This window comes from Megascapheus bottae, chromosome 2 (genome assembly GCF_031878675.1).
Source record: "Megascapheus bottae isolate mThoBot1 chromosome 2, mThoBot2.hap1, whole genome shotgun sequence".
Taxonomy (NCBI): Eukaryota; Metazoa; Chordata; class Mammalia; order Rodentia; family Geomyidae; genus Megascapheus; species Megascapheus bottae.
Window position 1 is genome coordinate 4871073 of NC_143510.1, and position 24447 is coordinate 4895519.

Genomic DNA, 24447 nt, shown 5'->3' on the forward strand with positions numbered 1-24447 from the left:
AAATAGAAATTTAAGCATCCATAACAACTAAAATATCCAGTAATTATCTTTTTTATGACCAAATCATAAAAAAATAGTAACCTTGTGATTTGAAATTCTGAACAACAGAAGAAATAGTTTCATAAAATTCTAAACTCCCTTAGGTAAAAATGCTAAAAAAAAAAAAAGGAAGACAGAAAGAAACTGATAGAAAAGTAACTCTGAACTATCCTAGTTTGTAATTGTTCCCCTAAGACCAATATAAAGTACATTTTATGTAACCAAACTCAGTAATGAATTTTAATTTTAATTAGCTTCATTTATTATCTAGGGAAAAGTATACCATAAAAAAATCTTATTTAAAGGAAGGTTAAATTGGTCAGCTCAGATTAATATCAAAACCATTGGCAACTTTGTGCTTAATGTTAAACTCGTGTGTGTGTGTATGTGTGTGTGTGTGCTGGGCCTACACTTAGGGCCTGGGCGCTGTCCTTTAGCAGTTTTGCTCAAGGCAGGTGCTCTACCTCTTGAGTCACAGCTCTATCCAAGACTTTTTTACAATTAGGAGATGAAAATCTCAGGGTATTTCTTGCTCAGACTGGCTTTGAACTGTGATCCTCAGATCTCAGCCTCATGAGTAGCAAGGATTATAGTTAGTGAGCCACTGATGTTCAGAAAAAAGTTACATCTTTTATATTGTAATTTCAAATAATTCACTAACCAGTGTGATGGAATAAGGCCTTTTGTTATTTGTAAATTCTAAAATATTATGTGAGGATTAACCAATAAAAATGGTTGAAGGATAGGCGCACACTTTTTTTTTGTGGGTCATGGGGCTTGAACTTGGCCTAGGTGCTATCCCTGAGCTCTTCACCTCAAGGCTACCACTGGACCTCTTGAGCCACGCCCCACTTCCCATTTTGTAGAGGTTAATTGGAGACAAGAATCTCAGGTTGTTTTGTGCCCAGGCTGGCTTTGAACCTTGATCCTCAGATCTCAGCCTCCTGAGTAGGATTACAGGCGTGAGCCAGTACACTGGGCTAGGCACACTTATTTTTATAACTGCCTTTCTCACAAATAAAAGTGAAGTTCTTGATAGCATCTACCTCAAGTTTCCAAGATCCCCAGCCTTAAAGAATGTTGAGGATTTTCTAACCTGAGGAGAGGAAGGGAAGTCAGAGATTTACCTTGGGACAGTCATTCAAATCTTGGGTACCAATATTGGACACAGTGTCTGGGCTTTCATTTGACTAGGTTTCTTTTGCTGGGAAGTGAATAATGACAGCACTTTAGCTACCCTTTTAGAACTGTTCTATAAGCTACCTATTATATGCAAATATCTGAATATGAAACCTGCCCCCGTAGAACTCAATAGATTTGTACTACAAACTACCAGCTGCTTGGGTGAAAGCATGCATGCTGGAATTGCAGCTGCATTTCAATGTTACATTCACATTGTTTGCAAATAAAGCCACAGAAAATGTTTCTCTCAGCCTAGCCCCCCTTTCCTTGATTGTGGGTTCATACTAGGAGTCATGCCTATCAAATAAAGTAGAAGTAATGGGAAGCAACCTCTGAGAAGCCCATGGGGTTTGTCTTTGAGTAACCGATTCTGGGGAAAGATGGAAAAGAAGCCATTGTGTGCCCCTCGATACTCCATAGCCATGGGAATCTCCTCTCTTTGGACCTCACTTCTCAGCCCCCTCAAGCAATTTATGAGAAACTCAGCTCCAGAACCACCTGCCCACAGAAGTTGTTTACAGAAACATCCACTCCTTCCCCCAACCCCTTCCACCCCCAGTGTCAGAAACAGTAAATGGGTTTTTGTCTCATATCATGCAAGAGAGAATAACATTGGGGTAGTCTGTTATATAGCAATACATAAGTAATAAGCCATTCTATGTATATTATTTGTATTATACAGAATTCAATGTAACCCTGACAGAGTGTGGTATTTATCTGTTCTAGAATAAGAATAGGAGATTACTCTTTTTGTCCCAAGTAGCTGGGATTACAGGTGTGCGCTACCACACTGGCTCTTCTCCCTTTCTTTTCTGGAAAGGCACTATTAAAACAAAACAAAAACAAAACAAAAAAACATGTATCCCTATTGGATCTTGAACTCAAGATCTGAGCCCTGTCTCTTCACTTTTGGCTCAAGGCTGGCACTCTACCACTTGAGTCATATCTCTACGTACAGACTTTTGGTAAGTCATTGGAGGTAAGAGTCTCAAAAGATTTTCCTGCCCTGGCTGACTTTGAACCAAGATCCAATCTCCTCAGTGGGATAATAGGCATGAGCCACTGGCTCCCAGCAGAGTAGGCATTTGCATAAATCATCATATTCTGATCACTGAAATGCAATGTGTTGTTGGCCGGTTAGCTTATTGATATGGGGCTAAGAGTATTGTTCAAAGTATCTGTATGCACGTCCAGGTGTGTTACTAGCTCGGTTTCTTTTTTCAGCAGAACTTCGCAATTAACATTTCTTCTTTCTTCTTTTTCTTCGGTCTGTAATCTTCCACCAGAATGGCAACCCTCAAAACCCCTACTGTGATGGCATTGAGGGTGTCATGGAGGCTTACTATAGAAGTCTAAAGTCTGTGCAGTTGTACGGCCCAACCAACTTCGCTCCGGTCATCAACCATGTAGCGAGGTAAGCAGAGAGGGCACAGGGATTTACTTATTCTTACATCCCAGACATGAATGAAAGTGTGCCACTCTTGCTAGCATGACTCTAGGAATCAAAGTTAGTTCCTGCTACTTTCATTTCAAGAAGGTGAAAGAAAAGAAGGACCATAAAATCCCCTAAGGTCCCACACCTGTCATCCTTGCTACATAAGAGGCTGGGATTTGAGGATCACAATTTGAAGTCAATCCCAGGCAGGAAAGTTTGTGAGACTCTTCATCTCCAATTAACCAGCAAAAAGCCAGATGTGGCACTGTGGCTCAAGTGGTAGCATGCTAGCCTTGACCAAAAATGTTCAGATGTAGCACTTAGGCCCTGAGTTCAAGCCCCAGGGCCAGTTTAAAAAAAAAAAAAAGGATTTAAAAAAAAAAAGGTATGCCTAGTGAAGAAAACAAAAACTTGAATTCTAACAGGACCTGTCCGTTCCAACCCAGGAAAACATATTCATTACAAGTGTCCATGGTAAACACAATGAGACTGGTGACTCAGCTGTGTAAATTGTGCCTATCTAATGCTGTGTCCCAAGGCGTAAAAGTAATGAGGCTGAATTCCATTAAGACACTCCGTTGACTCTCCTTGTGATATGTGGGGCACATTCTTTTAATTCTTTTGGAATTAATATAATGGCTAATTTGATAAGTTCCCAGATCTCTCTCTCCCTGTAAACAGTACATAGCACTGCAATCAGAATATAACCTCAGAGCATTCCAACTATGATCTCAAAAGGCAATCTTACAACATAAAAATCTATTTATGATTGGTGAGAATTCCAACAAACTTCTTTAAGGCATAGAAAACATTATTAGGTTATGCATGATTTATTGTTATGATTTCCTTGTCACTTTTTTTAAATCAATTCTATGTCCATTTGGTTTCGTTATTTCTTTTTTTTTTCCTTTTTGGGCGCCTGGGTGCTGTCCCTGAGTTTTTGTTTTTGTTGTTGTTGTTGTTTGTGCTCAAAGCTGGTATTCTACCACTTGAGCCACAGCTCCACTTCCAGCTTTTTGGTGGTTATTTGGAGACAAGAGTCCCAGAGCTGGCTTTCAACCATGATCTTCAGATGTCAACCACTTACATGGGGGTCAGAAGGGGAAAACAAGGGAAAAGGTGACACTGTTCAAAATGAAATGTACTCATGACCTCTTACATAACTGTAACCCCTTTGTACATCACCTTTCCAAAAAAAAAAAAAAAGAACTTGAACAGTGTATGTGTCAAAAAGCACTCCTTGTATTATATAAATTTTTATCTTGGCACTAGAGCTTAAATTCAGGACCTTGCTTCCTTACTCAGCTCTCACTTACATCTGGTGCTCTATCACTTGAGTCATGGCTCCAGGATGAGTCTTTGCTGGTCATTTTGGAGATGGTGTCTCACAGACTTTTTTCTACCTGGGCTAGCTTCAAAACATTGTTATACAGGTCTCAGCCTCCTGAGTAGCTAGGATTATATGCATGAGCCATTGTTACTTGGTTGTATTATACTTTTTCTTAGTGAATTGAAATACCTATATTTCCAAAGAATAATTTTAATGTATGCATTTTAAGGATAATAGTATATCCATGAAAGTGTAAAATCATTACCTTTGTGTAGTTCCAAACAAGTACACTTTGTATTATTATTTCCACTTGCATAACACTCATGAGTACCAGAAATACAATTTACATGTTAATTTATGCAAAAACCAAAGGTGGTTCTTATCTCAGTTTTCAAGATAGAAAAATAATGTTCAGATATTTAGTTTAATATATTATCACTGTAGTTTACTCCAAATACATTGTAATTACAAATATACTAATTTATTGAAATCTTATCCCAGTTTATTGACAAGGTGTGTGGCTCATTTAGAGTAAATCCATTTCAAAACCTATGTCCAGTTCAATCTTTTGTGGTAAACGAACTCTCATTCCTGGTGAATTTTATTAGTAAAGAAAATTCTGCCTTCTTGGAGACATTCACCTTGTGACTATCCTAATGTATTGTTGCAGGAAAAAAAATGTATAATTAAGTTTGCCTAATCTAGGCTCCTAACGTATGTTGAAGTGTTTCCTCCAGATTAAAAGGTTGGCTGTCGAGATTGTGATTTAGCCTGTGCCGGGTGGAGATGAGTTCTTGGGTTTGCTGTGCTAATTCTTCGCTTTTCCCTTGCTTTGCAGATATGCTTCTTCTGTGAAGGATGGCTCCCAGTACTTTGTCCTCTTGATTGTGACAGATGGCGTTATCTCAGATATGGCTCAAACGAAGGAGTCTATAGTGAACGTGAGTTAGGGCTCAGAGGAGCTAAGTGACAGTTTGGGGCCAGTTGGATGGAGAACAGGATCTGTTTTAGATGGCTACGATGGTAGACACTGGGAGCTTGCTGGAAGCTTCCAGCATAGGAATTCAGTGACTCAGCTAGTCAGGAGCTCTACTTTTGGGTCTCGTAACATCAGGGAAAGTCAGCCTCTGATGTCATGGCTCAGGTCAGAGAGCATGTGCAGGGGACTTAAAGGAGAAATTAAATGCTCAAGATTGCATTCTTAACCTTATCCAAGACAGGTGCTGATCCTTGGGGACCAAGGGAGAGACAGACCGACAGAGACGGACAGACAGACAGAGAAGGGACAATGACAGAGACGGAGACGTCACCTTTAGGAGTATGCATGCATTTGTTTCTCACTGGTTAATTTGACCAGCTCACAAATACCAGCTTATGCCTCACAGAGACCATTGTTTTTTCAGTTACATTCCAGTTATTTGACAACTCTGTTAGCTAATTTCAATTTCTGGAGAACTGAAAAGGAACTAGATATGATTTCAAAACTATCGTGCTCCTTAAAATGCTTAGTCTTGTGTTCATTTTTATAAGTTAATTATCTTTGCTAACAAATTGTCTATAAGACCTATCCCTACTAGATAATATATTGTACCAGATCACGGCTGCTGTTTTGTTTTCCCCATTTTCTATTCCTAAGGTTGGTAGTGATCAGCACAAAATAGACTCTAGTAAAACTAAGTTATATAGCCAAGAGCTGGCAGCTCACGCCTGTAATCACCACTTAGGAAACTGAGATCTGAGGGTCATGGTTCAAAGCCAGCTTTGGAAGGAAAGTCTATAAGACTCTTCTCTCCATTTATCCACAAAACCAGAAGTGGTACTGTGGCTCAAAGTGGGAGAGTAATAGCCTTGAGCACAAAAAAAAGCTCAGGAACAGTGCTCAGGCCCTGAGTTCAAGCCCCAGGAAGGACCAGCACAAAAAAGAATTAATAAATAAATAGGCTAATCAATAAATACTAGAAAGCTGGAATATGTGTGGTCTTTGCAGGGGTGGAATTTAAAGAGATGAGGGATAGGAAATTGGAGGCTGGAAGGTAGGTAAATATACCCACAACACTCAATGTATGCATATGAAAGTAGAAGCAGATAACTCAAGCAGAGCAGTAGGATTGGTAGAGATGAGGAGAACCAGGAAAAGGTGACATGGATTAACATGCACTGTGCTCATAAACTGATGATTGTGAGCCAGGAGTGTGGCTTAGTGGTAGAGTGCTTGCCTAGCATGCACAAAGGCCCGGGTTGGATTCCTTGGTACTGCATACGTAGAAAAAGCTGGAAATAGTGCTGTGGCTCCAATGGTAGAGCTCTAGCCTTGAGAAAGCCCAAGAACAGTGAACATGCCCTGAGTTCCATCCCCAGGACTGGCAAAAATAAAAATAAAAAACAGCTGACAGGTTGAATTAAAACCTCTTTGTCTAACTACTTAAAGATAACTTTTTACAGCTCTCATAATAGACATCTATGAGAACATATCAGACAAAACTCAAGATATCTGAGGAAGGGTAAGAGAATGCTGATCTAATGTTTAATGTACGTATACAAAAATAAGCCTAGAGCCAGGCGCGGCGGCTTATGCCTGTAACCCTAGCTACTCAGTAAGCTGAGATCTGAGGATCGTAGTTCAAAGCCAGCACGGACACTAAAGAATGTGAGATTCTTATCTCCAATTAACCACTAGAAAATTGGAAGCGGCACTATGGCTCAAGGGGTAGGGTAGTAGCCTTGAGCTGAAGAGCTCAGGGACAGCACGCAGGCCCAGAGTTCAAGCCCCATGACAGACAAGAAGAAAGAGGAGGGAGGAGGGAGGAGGAGAAGGAGAAGGAGAAGAAGAAGAAGAAGAGGAGGAGGAGGAGGAGGAAGAGGGGGAGGAGAGGCAGAAGCAGCCTGGAAACCTGAGGGAGATTGTGTGGGGTTGGGAAAGATAGGGGAGATGGATAAAAGGGTGTGACATTGATCAAGGTTTACTTGTCAACTATATGTTGATATATGAATATCTATATGAACAGAAACCTCTTTGTATAATTGCTTAAAATAATAAAATTTTAATGCAAAAATAGGTACACTTTCTGCTTTTTCGAACTGAATTTCCTAACTGAAATCTAATTGTATTCCTCTTTTCAAGGCCTCGAAACTTCCAATGTCAATAATTATAGTAGGTGTTGGACCGGCAGAATTTGATGGTGAGTAATAGATTCACTCGCTTCCCTAGGGAGTTTAGGTCCTGATTGTGGCTGAGTTTCTATCCATTTTTCCTACGGAGAAAGATGTGGTTGTTTAAGTGTCTATACATTGTCCACATAGACAGTTTATGCTGATGCATTAAGATGAGTAGATCTAAAGACTCACTTTGGTTGTCAGATGCCTCTAATCCATTTGCAATCCCAACAGCCTTCAGTGACTGAGGCAGGACCTAGGCTGCCTGAAAGAAGGGCTGTGGCTCACTCCTGTAATCCCAGCTACTGAGGTTTAAGGGTTAAAGTTCAAAATCAGCCTTAATAGGAAAGTTTGTGACCCTCCATAATTAACCACCAAAAAGCTGGAAGTATTGCTGGGGCTCAAGTGGTAGTGTCAGCCTTCAGTGGGAAAAGCTCAGGGACAGTGCCCAGACTCTGAGTTCAAGCTCCAGTACCAGTGCACGCACACACACACACACACACACACACACACACACACACACACACCTTGTCATTTAAGCAGGATATTCTACCTCTTGCTTATAGATAAATTCAGTATGTATCTAGCTGTTTTATTAGAAACAGTGCCTTAGAATTTTTCAGACTGGCAGAATGCTAAATTGCATTTTAGTTCCTGTGTTTATAAACATGTTCTGCATTCACAGGAACTGTGAAAGATGAGTGCTCAATGAATAAATCATTACATTGTAAAAAGATGTGTTAACCTAACCTGAATATGCTAATGTAATAAGTTTTCAAGCCCTGGCCAGTTGATAGACATTAGTTTGATGAATAAAGAAGTTCTGTCATGTGAAAGGGCAAAGCCTAAAGAAAAAGGAACTGACAAGCTGGCATTTAATGAGGTCTTACATAATTATGTTAAATTAGCTCACTGAGTATTTCTGTTGGGTTCCCATGTTCGAATGCCAATTAAGCGGCAGGAATTTGTGTAACTAGTCATCTAGATACCCATTTTTTTTTTGTTTTTGGTTGTTGGTGGGGCTTGAACTCAGGACCTGGAAGCTGCCCCTGAGCTTTCTTTTGCTGAAGGTTAGTGCTCTACCACTTTGAGCGACAGTTCCCTTCTAATTTTCTGGTGGTTTATTGGAGATCAGAATCTCACAGGCTTTTTGCTTGGGCTGGCTTTGAACTGCAATCCTGTAAGATTTCAGCCTCCGGAGTATCCAGCTTCTGTCCATCTAAGGTGGTCTGTGGCTCTAAGTATTGGCTTTCCTCTGTCTATTTTAGAACAGAGCTCATTTCTGTGTGTGCAGCCTCTCCATCCTGCCCTAGCCAGACCAGCCTCGGGTTCTCTGGTTGCTGGTTACCAGATATCCTTATCAAACTGCATTTATTCTTTTATTATTAGTAGTAGTAAAATTTTGTTATCTTTAAGTAGTTCACCAACAGATTTCAATTCTACGTGTCAGTTGATGAGCACAGTGCATTTTGATCAATGTCACCCCTCTATCATTCTCCCCATCTCTCCAAGCACACCCCCCCTCTCCCCTCAGTGTGCCTGGTTCCGTTTTCACCCGCACACCTTGACTATTACATCTGCATTCTCCCACCCTGCTTCTCTCTCCACTTGTCTACTCTGCCTCCACCTCATTCCTACTAGCACCTCAAGGACAGCTTCCAGCTAATCATTTTGCTAAATTGTTCTCCTCCCCTGCATATGCCACACGTTAGTTATTCTTTTTCTTGTTGGTCATGGGAGCTTGAACTCTGGGCCTGGGCACTGTCCCTGAGTTCTTCAGCTCAAGGCTCCGCCCTACCCCTTGAGCCTCAGTCCCACTTCCAACCCACACGCTAGTTAATATGTTCATGTATGTATGCATATGACATAAACATGTATGTTTATGTGAATGCACTTCCACATATGAGAGAAAAAATGGGTTCTTGGTCTCTTTAGGCCTGATTTATTTCCCATAATTTTCACCCTGGTTCCTCCATTTCTTTGCAAATGATGTAATATAATTCTTATTGATGGATAAGTAAAATGTTGTTGTACTGGCTTTCAGGGTCCTTATTTTACAAACTCGTTTGCTCTTGGGACATTTGTAACGTTGGACTCTCCTGGGGTCCTCGCCTCAGGGCAGATTGCTTGATTACATAGCTTTCACTCGGTGGATTCTTTTAAAACTTATAAACAATAACTACTTGTTTAGTCTAGGGCTTCCAAAATTATAGTTTTGGAGTCTTCGGTGAATTACCAGGTAATGTAGACACATAGCCATATCTAGTAATATAAAATAAACAGATCAATAGATAAGACATGCCAGATACATAAGTTATGCCCAATAAATAATATATTATGCTATATATTATTATGAAATATATTACTCATAATAAGTCACACATTATATAACATCATAGATAATATATGCATTATGTAATATGTAACATGTAAGTCACATGAAGTCAGGCTCAGGAAGACAAAGGACATGTGCTAAATATATATAATATATATATATATGGGTGTGTGTGATACATTACATAAAAGATGTATCTTATTAAATGTAGTAAGATATTAGTAGCCACATATAGGAAAATTATCAGCTAGGTTTACCTGATCTAATCTTCAGACCCTATACCCTGGTCTTTGGCCAACTTGGATTGTTCCAGCCCCTTGATTATGATAAGTTGCCAGCTTCTAAAGCAAAACCTCACCTCCCCTTTCCTGTGCCCTGCTGCTTCACTGACAGTCTTCCTGTCTTGAGTAACTCCCATCCGCTTGGCTGCCCTTCCGATGTGAACTTGACATCCATGCTCTAGAATGTTATTATGGGGTTCGTCAAGGGGCCTGAACTTGGGCCCCGCTATTCTTTTTTAGCTTCTTCAGTCAAGGCTGGTGATGTCACTTGAACCACAACTCCCCTTCCAGCATTGTTGCTGCCTAATTGGAGATACGACTCTTATGAGTAAATTTTCCTCCTGGGATGGCTTTGAACCTTGATCCTCAAATCTCAATCTCATGAGCAGTTAGGATTACAGATTATAGACCTGAGCCACCAGTACCAAACCTTCTTAATTTAGTAGTGTGATTATTGGTGATTTCTGAGTCTTTAAGGATACATATATATAATAGATATTATATATTTTAGACTTATATAATATATAAATTATAATAGATAAAAAGACAATATGTAGAATATAATATATACAATATATGTAACATAATATATAATATATATTAAGCATTACTCAGACAAACATATCAGCTGTATATCAGTGGGCAACTTTAGAATTTGGGTTAAACAGTGAAAATAAGCTGACTTTCAATATAGCTTTTGATATGCTTCTTTAAAATATGTTTCTTCTTTTCCTATTGTAACTCCTTTCTCCCTGGTTAAGAGGAAAATGGGGAAAATGTTCAGTTTTAATATTTAAAACATATAATTTACCAACGGCTGCTATTCTATCAGAATCTCTGAGGATTTCCAAATATACCTTGGAGAATGTTTATGTATTTCATATGTTGACAGACAGAAAGGAAAACTGAAATCCAGTATGTACATTGCTACAGCCAATCACAGCCATATGCATCTATGTATCTTTGGTTTTTGTGCAATCTCTCTTCTTTTTCCTTCCTTCCTTCCTTTCTCCTATCCCTCCTTCTTTCCCTCCCTTTCTTCCCTCCCTTGCTTCATTTTCTGTTTGTTTCTCTGTCCCTCTCCCCACCATCCCTCCCTTATCCTCTCCTTTTCCTCTTTTTCCCATACTTTCTCTTCTTTCCTCTTTGTTATTTCTCTCCTTTTTCTTTCTCTGCCTCCATTCCTTCCTCCTTTTTACTTATTTTCATTCCAAACAGGAATCTACTTATATAAAGCCCAGGCTGGCCTCAAACTCGTGGCCTTCCTGCCTCCACTTCCCAAGTGCTGAGATGACGGATAGGTGCCACCACACCCAGCTTTTACATCCACCCATTTTAAAGCAGTACCATGTTGTTTGCATGTTCAAGAAATGCACAATTTCTGTCTCTCCTTTGAAGGGAGAGGAAAGGAGAACAAATAGATTACTTCATATTCCCATGAATTTCTGTAATTTAATAAGACCAGCTTAAAGCATTCTTTATACTTTTCCCCAGTGTTTTGTTCACACACACACATATATATATGGTACCTTCATTAAGAAGAAAGATCTCCAGGCAGGATTACTTTATCCTATCAAAGACACATCGGGTGGCCTGCTTTGAATGAAGTCAGGAGTAGGGACGAATGAAAAGGGGTCTCTGTAATATCTTACAGGAATAGAAAGTTAAAGCCTGTCTTTCATGGGCTCTTTGGTGAGGGTAATGGTGGGGTATCGAGCTCATAAATTCTGTCCCCTGGTGGTCTACACGGTTTGAAAACTTGAGAAGTGGACATGATTCATCCACTTAATTAGTGTCACCCCTCCCTCTTCCTCCTTTTCCCTCTCCCTCCTTTTCCCTCTCCCTCTCCCTCCCTCACCCTTTCTCTTTCTCCTCTCCCCCCCCTGCACTTTCACTTGGCTTTTTTCAGACTGATTATCATTTATGCTACAACCTACTTCTCAATTTTTTTATAGTTAATTAGATATGAGTCTCACAGACTTTCCTACCCAGGCTGGCTTCAAACCACGATCCACGTATTTCAGCCTCCTGAGTAGCTAGGATGACAGGCGTGAGCCTTGGATTCACATTGTCTCCTTTATTGTTTTCAAAGGAATAGATTCAAGTTCTTGCTGTCAGTGACCTTGTAAACCCAAAGGGCATGCTTAAAAAGAGGGAGCTATAACATCTCATCCTGATACAAGATTATCTGAATTGCTGTCATTTTCTTCACTGAGGAGAATGAAGCACTCTCAATAACCAATAGTGATTGTAGAGGGTTGTAGAAAGTGAGGCCAATATTATCATTTTCACTTGATGGTGATCGTAATTACTGTGATTTATGAGCAGAGGAGGGAATAAAGGGGGGGTTGTGCAATTGCAAAGCAAGTCATCATTGATTACAAATAACTAGGTCTCAATATGACAACTGTAAAAGGAAACTCTAGATAAAAACACCCACTGAATATTGAAAATAAACATATATTTTTGTGCCAGTACTGAGATTTGAAATTGCCAGTCCTGGGGTTTAAACTCTGGGCCTGAGCACTGTCCTTGGACTTTATAAAGGCTAAAGCTCTACTAGTTGAACCACAGCAACACCTCCAGCTTTTTCTATGGATTTGGTGCCGAGAAATAGAACCCGGGTCTTCGTGCATGCTAGGCAAGTAGTCTACCACTAGGCCACCCTCCCGGCCCTCAGATCCTCTCTTTTGTGGTTGGCTTTTTCACACAAGGTTCTCTGACATTTGAGCTATACTTCCACTTACAGCTTTTTTTTTCCAGTCCTGGGCTTGAGCTTAGGGTCTGAGAACTGTCCTTGGACTTTCTCAAGGCTAGAGCTCTAACACTTGAGCCTCAGCACCACTTCCGGCTTTTTTTTGCTATGTATGTGGTATCGAGAAATCGATCCTGGGTCTTCATGCATGTTAGGCAAGCATTCTACCACTAGGCCAAACTCCTGGTCCCCACTTATAGCTTTTTTGCTGGTTAATTGGAGATAAGAATATCTTGGGTTTGTCAGCCTGGGCTGGCTTCAAGCAGGGATTCTAATGGCTAAGATTACAGGTGTGAGCTTATAATCGCATCTGGCTACTGTTAGAAATATCTGATCATTCTATTTACATCCCCAAGAAACAGGAGAAAAAAATAGATCTCACATTTTGAATAAGTTCATGAAATTATTATTGGCAGTGTTCCATTATAACATGCATTGTATATTACATGCATCAGCAAAGTTCCAGCCAAAGCAGTCACTCGTGAACATGTATACAAAGATGCAATGGAAAACAGGGTTTTTTAAGCCAAATGCATTACCCAGCAACTGAAGAAAATAGCAAAAAGGTATATCAGTTGTATTCTGGTTGAGGGATAGTTTGTTTTTCAGGAGCTAAAGAGGCAAATGGTTTAAGCCCAAGTGGTTCTGTCTGTAGAACATCATGCGTATACAAAAATGAATGATCAGTAATCAAATTATATTTTGAACACAAATTAGAATCCCTCATGTCATTAATTATTTAGAGGATTCTCCCCAAAACTTAATAAAGTATTCTTAATTGCAACACTATGTTACATGTCGCCAGCTGTCCCATTTTTAATACATTGGCAAATGCCAGTCCATCTCACAGTGTGCAAGTATTTCTCACCTAAAAAACATAAATCCTTTACAAAATCACACTTTAACCAATCACTGACAGGACTGAATAAGTGCAGTCATTTTATCTCTTATTTATAAAGTAGGCAATCTTACACACACAACATAGTTGTCTTTTCAGTGAGAGGGAAGTGAAGTTGAGCTTGTTGAAAGTTATTGAAAGGTGATTCCTGTTAAGTTTGTCCAATTAGAGAGAAAAACATGTGAATTTAATGAATGAATAGCACAATAAAACCATAAAAGCACATAAAACAAGTAAAAAATGTGTAGGATGGAGGAGCAAATGCAGTCATAATATTCAATGAGCACGTGTGAAAATTCAGGCAAGGTGACTTGAGGCGAGGGGTGGACTGGGAGAGATGAGTCACATTCATTTTACTCACTAGCTGGCATGATGGACTGAAACCCCTTTGTACAACTAAAGATAATAAAAAGAACAGTATGGAGAGAAATACCCAAAGACTGTTCTGTAGTGCATTGGATCTCCTCATCTGAGTTTCAAAGTCAATCAAGGTTATGGCTCATTTTCTTCTATGCAAGACATGAGTAAAAGAATGAAGATAGCAACAGACTTCTGCTCATGAATCAGAACACAATGTGTCACGATGTCCATGCAGAATACATAGACTCCCTCTTGCCTACAGTCTTAGTATTAGGCTAAGATAGATGCACTGATCATCATTTTTCATTCTCAAGCAATGGTGGAATTGGATGGGGACGATGTAAGAGTTTCCTCGAGAGGAAAGTACGCGGAAAGAGACATTGTGCAGGTAAGAAATTGAAAATAAGGGTCCTTTTATGCATTATAATGAGTTCATATCTTGTTATTTGTAAATAAGCTGCTTAAACTCGAGCATTTTAGGTACTATTAACTTAGTTGGCCCATACCTGGCAAAACATCCATTCATCTCTCTTTATTTTACGATCACCATTTATAAAATGCTATAGCTTATAAATGGCTTTTATCTGTTATACTATCATCAGACAATATTATTATGATGCTTAATAAAATTAAAAGCTTGGAACATAATGGAAGGGTGTGTGTGTGTGTGTGTGTGTGTGTGTGTGTGTGTGTGTGTGTGTGTGTGCGTGCGTGTGTGCGCGCGCGTGTTTTGAACTTAGGCCCTTAGCTATTTTGCTTAAGGCTGGTGCTCTGATCCTTAAGCCACGGCTTCACTTCTGGCTTTTTGGTGATTAATTGGAGATGTGTCTTGGACTTTTCCACCATGGCTAACTTCAAACCTCTATCTTCAGGTTTCCTTCAGCCCTAGATTTCAGCTTATAAGTAGGTAGGATTACAGGTGTGAGCCACCACTGCCTGGCTTCATAATGGAATTTTCATTAAAATAGTTTGTTCCTGTTCATTCATTATTTAATCCTCAGTAAAAACTAAATACATTTTACGACAGCTGTGGTACACACAGAATAAATAAATTTAGGAAAACAATGCATCAAATTGATCAGTCATTTTCCCATAGACAATGGTTAGGAAATTTGAGAACTAGATCATAAAACTATATATATTAAAGTCAAGAAAAATACTTAAGTAAAGGCTCTTATTTGAGGAGTAAACAGAAAGAAATCAGCTCACAATCTCCATAATTATTCTTTTATTTTTCATTTTACTGGGGCTTGAACTCAAGCCCCTCTAAGGAACAGTACCTTATCATTGTGCTTCAACCACACAACCATTTTGGGCTTTTCGTGCCAAGATCCTCAGATCACAGCCTCCTGCGAAGCTAGCTTTACAGACGTGAGCCACCAGTGCTCAGCTTTGCCAATGGAGAGTTTCAATCTGGAAATACTCTTCTCCAAAGCCCTTTTGAAGCCTAAACTCCACCCTGAACTCATTTTCTCTTTTACTTTGTCTTTATATTGCTTAACTTCCTTCTAGAAACACTGATAAACTACTCATTTTTTTTAATTTTTGTTTTGGTGTCAGTATTGGGGCTTGAACTTAGGGCCTAGTGTGCTGTAACTGAGCTTTTTTGCTCAAGGCTGATGCTCTACCACTTGAACCACGGGTCTACTTCTAGCGCTTTTATTTTTTATTTTTTGGTGTTTAATTGGAGATTAAAAAAAAGTCACAGATTTTCCTGCTTGGGCTGGCTTTAATTGGAGATCTTCAGATCTCAGCTTCCTGATTAGCTACAATTACAGGCTTGAGCTGGTGGCACCTGGCTAACTGCTTGCTTTTTTAAGCCTTATAACCATTTACAGATAATGAAACTGGTATATGATTTTTTTTTAATTAAGACTTCTGTCACACTGTGTAAGTCCTTACATTGCTAGGTCCAAATTTCCAAGAGAATTTTGACACTAAATCCTACATCTTTACTCCTGAAAATGCACTATTACCCAAGCAGAATTCTAAAATAGATTGTTGGGAATCATTTTCTTGTTCACATTCTTTTAGTGCCTGACATATCAACAGTCACATCAATTCCAGTTCCAATCATGACTAATGTTTGTCACTATCTGATCTTGTTAAGGTAATTAAACTGGGTCCACTTCCACCTGTGTAAATTCAAAATCTAGATACGGCAATTGTGAAAATTAAATGTGATCTGGTCTTAAGTCCTCAGCTTAGGGACTCTCAACGACGAAGTGAGGATGGTTTGAGGATGCTTTCCAGTCTGGTGCTGTTTGTTTATGACTCTAATTCTCGGTGCTCCAGAGGCTGAGATCACAGGTTCTAAGTTCAAAGCCAGCCTGGGTAAGAAAGTCTGAAAGACCTTTATCTACAATTTACCACCAAAAACAAAACAACACACCACCAAAAACAGAAGTAAAGCTGTGGCTCAAGTGATAGAGTGCTCGCCTTAAGTGAAAAAGCTGTGGGATAGCACCCAGGACCAGAGTTTGAGTCCCTGTAGTAACACACACACACACACACACACACATACACAGAATGCCTTCCAGTCAATATCAGTTGTTACTTTTCCCTGAGTGATGAATTTATTGAAATGTGCTGTACATACATTTTTATTTTACTTTTTATTGTTTTTGTAAAAGTGATGTACAGGGGCTAGGAGTTTGGCCTAGTGGTAAAGTGCTTGCCTAGCATGCACAAAGAGCTGGGTTCGATTCCTCAGTACCACATACCTAGAAAAAGCCAGAAGTCATTCTGTGGTAGAGCTCTAGCCTTGAGAAAGCACAAGGACAGTGCTCAGGCCCTGAGTTTAAGGCCCAGGACTGGCAAAAATAAATAAAAAGCTGATGTATCAGGTTACAGTTACATAGGTCAGGTAATGACTGCATTTCTTTTTGAACGAGGTCATTCCTTCCCTCATTTTCTCCCAGTTTTTCCCTCCTGGCCCACTTCCCCACAAATTGTATAGTTCACTTTCAACTTAGTGTCTAGTGAGAATCACTGCTACATTTGTTCACTCTTTGTCCCTCCATTTCTGTGCCTCCCCTTCCCCTCCCCAAATCAGAAAAATTATACACATAGCTATTGAGCTTTTGTGATCCTCTCCTAAGAATATCCTCCTATGGTCTCACTGTGTGAATGCCTAGAATCCTGTTTATCATGTCCCGGTATATTTTGGTCTTTTACCATCCAGTGGGTTTACTTGTAGATTTATAGGCATATTCTAGTTACAAGTGAGGGAAACCACAAAAACTATGTTTCTTATTTTGCCTAATTATTTTTTTCCAAGCCTTTCCTTTTCCTTATGAATGTTAAAAAATCATTCTTTCTGATGGATGAGTAGCATTCCATTGTGTCTACATTTTCTTGATCCATTTGTCCATTAACAGGCATCTGGACTGATTATATATGTTGGCTGTGGTAAACAATGCTAAATATCTATGTACCAAAAGCTGGAGCACCCACCTTCATCTAACAGCATCAGTAATTATTGAAGGTTGGTTAGACATAGTTCAGTGGGAAAGGAAAGGCAAATTATAAGTTGGTATTTTACAGTAGCTAAACATAAAACAATACAATCTGGCTGGGGTCTAAGAACTTTTTATTGCTTCCAGATGCAATCTCACAAACTTGCCTTGTAAGCAGGAAGCAGGATCAGTACCCAGACTGTTACGCTATTTATTTTCTTAAGTCAATACAGGCACTGGCTTGTTTTCTGTGGTATGTGTTGGCCTCATGTCTAAAGCAACACTATTTTTTCTTTGATTTCATAATTTTAAAGTTATTATACATTACGATGATGAGGATTTCAAGGCAGCTCTGGGCAGTTTATCATTTCCTTAAAAAAATATATGTAGATTATATTTTAGTTTTTTTTATTTTTTTGGCCAGTCCTGGGCTTGAGCTCAGGGCCTGAGCACTGTCCTTGGACTTTCTCAAGGCTAGAGCTCTACCACTTGAGCCTCAGCACCACTTTCAGCTTTTTTCTATGTATGTGGTACCAAGGAATCGAACCTGGGTCTTCGTGCATGCTAGGCAAGCACTTTAACCACTAGGCCAAACTCCCAGCCCTAGATTATATTTTAAAGGGAGAATAATGACCTTGAAATCTTACAGTTGAAAAATCACTAATGGGTTTCTGCACAGTAGGAACAATCAAACAGAATTGAGCAGAAGAGAAACTAAAAGCCCATTTGGCCAAACAGATTCAAAGCTTGTTTTGCAAATAGGCAGAGCCAGCCAGTAGAGCAGACCCATGGCTTATTTCTTTACACGAGTGGAGGTTGAAACAAAAATATAGAATATCAAAGATATCACAGAATCCAGATTTTCTACAGTCCAAATGTACATAGTAGTATGTATTCATTTATATGACTGTGTTAAATTAGTATGCACTGAAAATGTATTTCTTCTCCTCCTCCTCTTCCTCCTTTTTGTTTTCATTCCCCTTCTCTTCTCCCCTCCCTCTCCTACTAACCTCCTCCCCCTCCACCCCTTCGTCTATCCTCCTCACCCTCCTCCCACCCCTCCTCCTCTTGTGTACCAGTACTAGAACTTGAGCTCAAGAACTATGTGGACCTGCAGCTTTTTGCTCAGTGCTGGTGTTATAACCACTTGAACCACAGCCCCACTTTCAGGGGGGTTTTTGCTGGTTAATTGGGGATATTGAGTCTATGACTCTCATAGACTTTCTGCTCTGCTGGCTTCAAACCACAGTCCTCAGATCTCAGTGTCCTGAGTAACTAGGTTTACAGATGTGAGCCACCCGTTGAGTTGTGCTCCATATGCATTCATAGTATAGCCTTACAGGTTGAGGGGACAACATCTAGTAGAAGAGGACTCTAAGCCATCTTTCAAGAAAAATGAGAGCATATATTTTTCCCTAAAAACTAGTATTTGACACTAATAAAAGGGAACGAGTAAGAAGATCCATTTGTTACTATCACTTTTCACTGATAGAGCACTCTGGCATATGTCAGGAGAAAAAAGCACAGTTCCTTGGGAAATGATTGAAAGGATTTAGATTTCCTGAGTAAAAAGTTCACATGTGGACCTATACTTTGGGGAACAGTAATTTAAGGGGGTAAATTTTTCAACCTGACATTCAAGTGACACTCCATGCCTCATCTAATAATCCCAAATTAAAGGTGACATCCCCTCCCATCCTTGGCTGAAATCCAGGATTTCTGATTTCCCATGTTGTATAAGCAAGTTTTTATACATGAGATAAATGGTATGTACTTTGATAATATTGAGAATGTACAGTTTTGACATTCTAAGATATCATCAAATTCTTGAAAGTAAATTTTAACTTATTTTAATTTCATTTGTTTTTATTTTATGCAGTGCAGGTTCTGTGACTTGAACTCTGGGTCTGAGCACTGTCTCTGAGCTTTTGTGTGTGCTCAAGACTGGTGCTCTACCACTTGAGTTCCACTTCAGGCTTTTTTGGTGGTGGGGGGAGGGAAATGGGGATAAAAAACATAAGAAGGGGTTCCAATGTATGAGCAGCAATGCACCTACTATCTGGCAAATGTAACTGTAACCCCTCTCCTCTATACATTACCTCAATGATTAAAAAAAGAAGAAGAAGAAAACAGAAAAAAAAAGAATCTTACAGACTTTTCTGCCTGGGCTGGCTACAAACCATGATCCTCATATTTCAGCCTCCTGAGTAGATAGGATTACAGGCATGAGCCACTGGTGTCCAGCTAACACCTATTTAAATTGCTGCATTTTAACTTGGGTTTTCTGTAACAACCTGCTCATTTCGGGACTTCCTTAAACCACCTATTTTTTTACTAGCACATTTTGAGTAATTGTTTGAGGCAAAAGCAAAAAAAAAAAAGTTCAAAGAAAATGTACAACTGTTATGTTACAATAAGAGCTGTGAATGTTCTGAGTCTCACTCAGAAGAAAAATAAAATGCTTTAGCTCAATTTTCAAATGCCCCAATCAGAAATTGTTCAACATCCTACAATTTCTTCACTAGACTTTTTCTCTAAGAACCAAAAACTTATTACATTCCCAAACTGTCAGAAAAGTAACAATTCCAATCACTTGCTTCACCATACCTGTGTCCCCAAGAGAAATTACCTAATGCCTTCAAACAGCTCTGTGTTTAGTACTTAAGTAGCCAATATAAATGTGACTGGAATCAGCAATCTGTTGCCAGAGTATGATGTTCAAGCTTCTAAATGATCTCTCATAATTACTTATATAACAACAAAGTAATCATTGTGTGTGTGTGTGTGTGTGTGTGTGTGCGCGCGCGTGTGTGTGTGTGTGTGTGTGTGTGTGTGTGTGTGTATAAGCAGTGAGATTTGAACCCATGATCTAGGCGCTATCCCTTAGGGATGGTGCTCTTCTACTTGAGCCACACATCCATTTCCAGTACTTTGCTGATTAATTGGAAATAAGAGTCTCTCAGATTTGTAAGCAGCAGGCTGATTTTATACCTGTCTTTGGATCTCAGCTTTCTGATTAGCTAGGATTATAGACACGAGCCAGTGGCATTCAGTTTAGAGTAACCTCTTTTGTATGATGTAAAAAAAAATAATTTCAATAAGAACCATACTAAAGTTCATGCCAACATCTTCCTTTTGCTTTCCCAAATAAGAAATACAAAAATACCAACATCTGGAAGAAATCTCTATATTTGCACAACTAACACTGAAAAACCAGACATTAAAGGAATATGAATGAGGGTGCAGGGAACATAATAGGAAGGGCAAACTAGTTCAAAGAGTATGTGCCTATGAAATTATCAAATGAAACCTCTGTTCCATTATTAGTATATTCTGATAAAATTGTGAAATAAAGACAGCATGTTTAGCTGTCTTCCATAAGTCAAGTTGTATTTTTTTTTCACTGAGTTAGGGTGGCATTTGTTTCTTATATTACACTCGGCAATAGTTTTGCTTATGCAGAAAATGGATGCAATTCAATTAGACACTGACAGGAAATGAAGTTTGGAGGGGTTAACGGACTGTCTTGTGTGGCATCAGCGAGGAGTTATGTGCAAAATCACCTAGAAAAGAATGGCATTCCTTTGTAGGTAAAACGACATATTGTAAAGATTTGGGGAGTCATTCTATGATTCTAGCTACTCAGGAAGCTGAGCTCTGAGGATCACAGTTCAGGGCCAAGCCAGGCCCAAAAGTCTCCAATTAAACAACCCAAAGCTGGAAGTGGAGCTGTGAATTAAGTGATAGAATAAACAAAACAAAACAGCAAGAGGCCAAGGCTCTGAGTTTGAACCCCAGTCCATGTGGGCACGGTGATTATTTTTGTATGTTTGTTTAGATGGAAATGTTAAGACCCAATATGTTACCCATCCAGTACTTTTGTCCCCGTGTGTGCGTGTGGTTGGCTGTGACCCACAACAGGGCTCACTCGCCTCTCGCCTCTCCTTCTTCTCCTCCACTCCCCCTCGTCCTCCTCAGTTTGTGCCCTTTCGAGACTATATCGACAGAAGTGGAAACCATATCCTGAGCATGGCCAGACTGGCTAAAGACGTCCTGGCTGAGATCCCGGAGCAGTTCCTATCCTACATGCGGGCCCGGGGGATCAAGCCCTCGCCCGCGCCTCCGCCCTACACCCCGCCGAGTCACCTGCTGCAGACCCAAATATGAAGGCAGTCCAGCCTCCCGTCACCATGACGACCGCGCGCCCGTCGCCATGGTAACCGGCTGGTCCACCTGCATCCATCAGAGCCGCGAGTCCACGCCTTGCGCCTGGTGCTCCATCCAGAACCAGAGAGCCCAGAGACTCTCTCTCCTCCGTTTGGTTTCAGAAGTACTAAGCTCCTGTGCTTCCTTGGATCCAATATGATTCTCTTCCTAAACCAAAACTGTAAATAGGGTTGTTTGTTGCATGAGCAACAGGGGAAACACAGTGGTTTGAAAGTCTTGAAAGCAGATATCTTCTCTGATTCTTTCTTTTCCTTCTTCTTCATAGAACAGCTAAGTTCCAATGTATTTGTTGGGGAAAAGCACAAGCTATGGTTTGGTTTGGTTTTTTTTCTTTCTTTCTTTTTTTATTTTAATGAGAATCTTGTCTTTGGCTGCTGTATGTGTAGGGAGCAGTCTCTGTGTATCAATGTTTACATGTTACTAACTTTTTAACTTTCAATACTTTTATAATTGTTCTTAAGAAGAAGAGTTTTGAATATTAAATCCTTTTGGTCCTCTACATTGCAATAGTGATAATCACATTAAGAGCAATATCTCTTTGAATGACTGTCTGGACAAGTAAAATTGCAAGGAAGGGTGAAAAGTCAGATGCTTTTCTTATTTCTTACCGACTGAATTTCCTCAAGGAGCCACATCTGCTTAGGGATTAATTTCTCAGTAAAGTTTGCCAGGGACAGGGATGTTAAACTTAGCAGATATGTATCCTGTGAGAGCAAGCAGTTTCTTTTTTCATGGAGTTTGGGTTCTAAATATAGACTGCAATTGGTTTATATTTTGCCACATGAAGTACAAGTATTCAAAAGTTGAACACCGTAAACTGTCAATGCACAGAAAAGGTAACATCCTTCTACTGCAATGCAATTTAGAAAGCCTACATAAAATCCACAACACTTAACTATCAACCATGTAGCAGATATTTTAAACTTTTTATTCCTTTCTATACCATGTCTAGATATTTAAATTCAAAGGGATACTGGCTCTCTCGATTGGGATTTTTTGTTATTATCCGTTCTCGTTGCCACACAGGATGTACTGGCTAGGATCTTTTGTGAAATTTCCAATTCAGTAGATAGAACCATGTGACTTACTGCACAACACATTTGTGAAATAATCTACTCTAACATACTGACCTGCCTGTCCACAATTCATTAATCAAGAGTTTTTGCATGTACAGTTTTTACAAGAATTACAGTTTTGTGAAGTTCTGTCTCAATTCAAGCATTTCTTTAGAACAAACAGCCTTAAATTCTCACAGAATTCCTGGAACTGATTGTGAATTGCCTTCAAAAAAATAGAAAAGTGTCTCTATTTATTTTTCTTTTTGTGTCAGTAATGTCAATGGCTTTATAATATTTTTTCTTTACCTATACCTTATTTCCTACTTGATTTGTTTTTACTGCATATTATTCTCTTTGTCCCAGTTTGACCTAGGATGATTTTTTTACGAGCATGAAACTATTTCACCGAAAAAGTACACCCACATATCTTACAGAATTCCTATTATATAACTGTAATATTCAGTTGTCCGTTTTTAAATATGTGTGGAAATCTTTAAAAGGATAACCCTTTGCACTGTAAATTTCATATATGAATGACATGGAGTATGACAATTTCCTTTACTGCCTGTAAATGTTTATGTCCATCTGGTTTGTTAATCTATTCATTTTTTAAAAAATTTATCTTTATTTGTCACTCCAAAAAGGAAACCTAAAATAAATAAGATCAATATTCTTTTCTTTTTGTGAAACATCAGTTGTTTTTCTTTGGACTGACCAGTGCAAATGATTGGTGTGTATGCTTTTATGTAAATAATGAAGTCAGGTGGTGGTGGCTTCCGTCTATAATCCTAGTTGTTCCAGAGGCTGAGATCTGAGAAGCACAGCCCAGGCAGAAAAGTCTATAAGAGTCTTATCTCCAGTTAACCAGAAAAAAAGTAGTACTGTGGCTAGAAAAAAGAAAGTCACTGCCATTGCAAAATATTTGTTGAAAATTACAGAAACAAATGCTATAATGCACAAACAAATACCAATGGCTGCCCCTATGATCTTAGTGCTGGAGAGACACTCTGACATTAGTGAACACAACAAGAAGGACATATGTGGAATGGTTGAGTCAGGAATCATGCCTTCTACAGCTCTGAGTCCTAGATTAGAAATGAGTATCCTGCTGGGTGCCAGTGGCTTGTGCTTGTAATCCTAGCTACTTAGGAGACTGAGATCTGTGGATCAAAGTCATAAGCCAGAACAGGGAAGAAAGTCCATGAGACTCTTAGCTCCAATTAAAAATCAAGGAAACAACAGTGAAGCAGCGAAGTGGTAGAGCACCAGCCTTGAGTAAACAAACAAAGCAAAAGTCAAGGACAGTTCAATTCCTGATTTCAAGCCCCAGGACTCTCACAAGAAAAGGAAAAAACAAAAACAAAAAGCTACCTCTGCCTTTTTTTAAATCACATTATAAGTCCTGTGCTGTCATTCTGAGATTCCAACATTATTGGGTATGAAATATGGCTCCCACAGTGAACTTTACACAGTTAATAGTGACAGTCAAGAACTTTCTCCAAATAGTGAGGTCTTTAAAATCATTTCTCAATTATAAATACCCAGCTGAAATATATTTTTTCTCTGGACAGCTCTTGTTTGCCTTTCTGATGTCTCTTTTTGCTCCCATCACTGAAAGTAGAATCTTACAATAAACCACACTAAATTGGAAGAGTAAGAAGCCTACAATTGAGAAAAATAATTTCTTGAGGTGAAGCCAATTAGAATTCACTGACAGAGGAGATTAGCCATCCGCACCTTTGAGAAATCATGCACTTTAAATTTGACTTATATGTATATAATTAATGAGGTAGAAGTACATGCCTTAATATTAGTAGGTGATCACAGAACTGCCAACTCAAATATAAGAAAGGTAGCCAGAAAACTGGGCAGCCACATGCAGAAAACTAAAAATTGACCCAAGCTTTTCGCCATGCTCAAACATTAACTCAAAGTG

General features: G+C 39.3%; 1 protein-coding gene across 1 annotated transcript in view; it reads left to right on the forward strand.

Annotated features, from left to right (window-relative positions):
- The window catches only part of Cpne8 (copine 8), a 143305-nt gene extending 120119 nt beyond the window's left edge, over positions 1-23186 (forward strand). The window contains exons 16-20 of the mRNA XM_090319888.1: positions 2508-2635; positions 4825-4927; positions 7108-7165; positions 14083-14156; positions 21205-23186. Of these exons, the coding sequence (XP_090176014.1) occupies positions 2508-2635; positions 4825-4927; positions 7108-7165; positions 14083-14156; positions 21205-21393 (552 nt within the window). The 3' untranslated portion in view covers positions 21394-23186. The remainder of the gene's footprint in view (positions 1-2507; positions 2636-4824; positions 4928-7107; positions 7166-14082; positions 14157-21204) is intronic.
- Positions 23187-24447: the final 1261 nt, after the last annotated feature.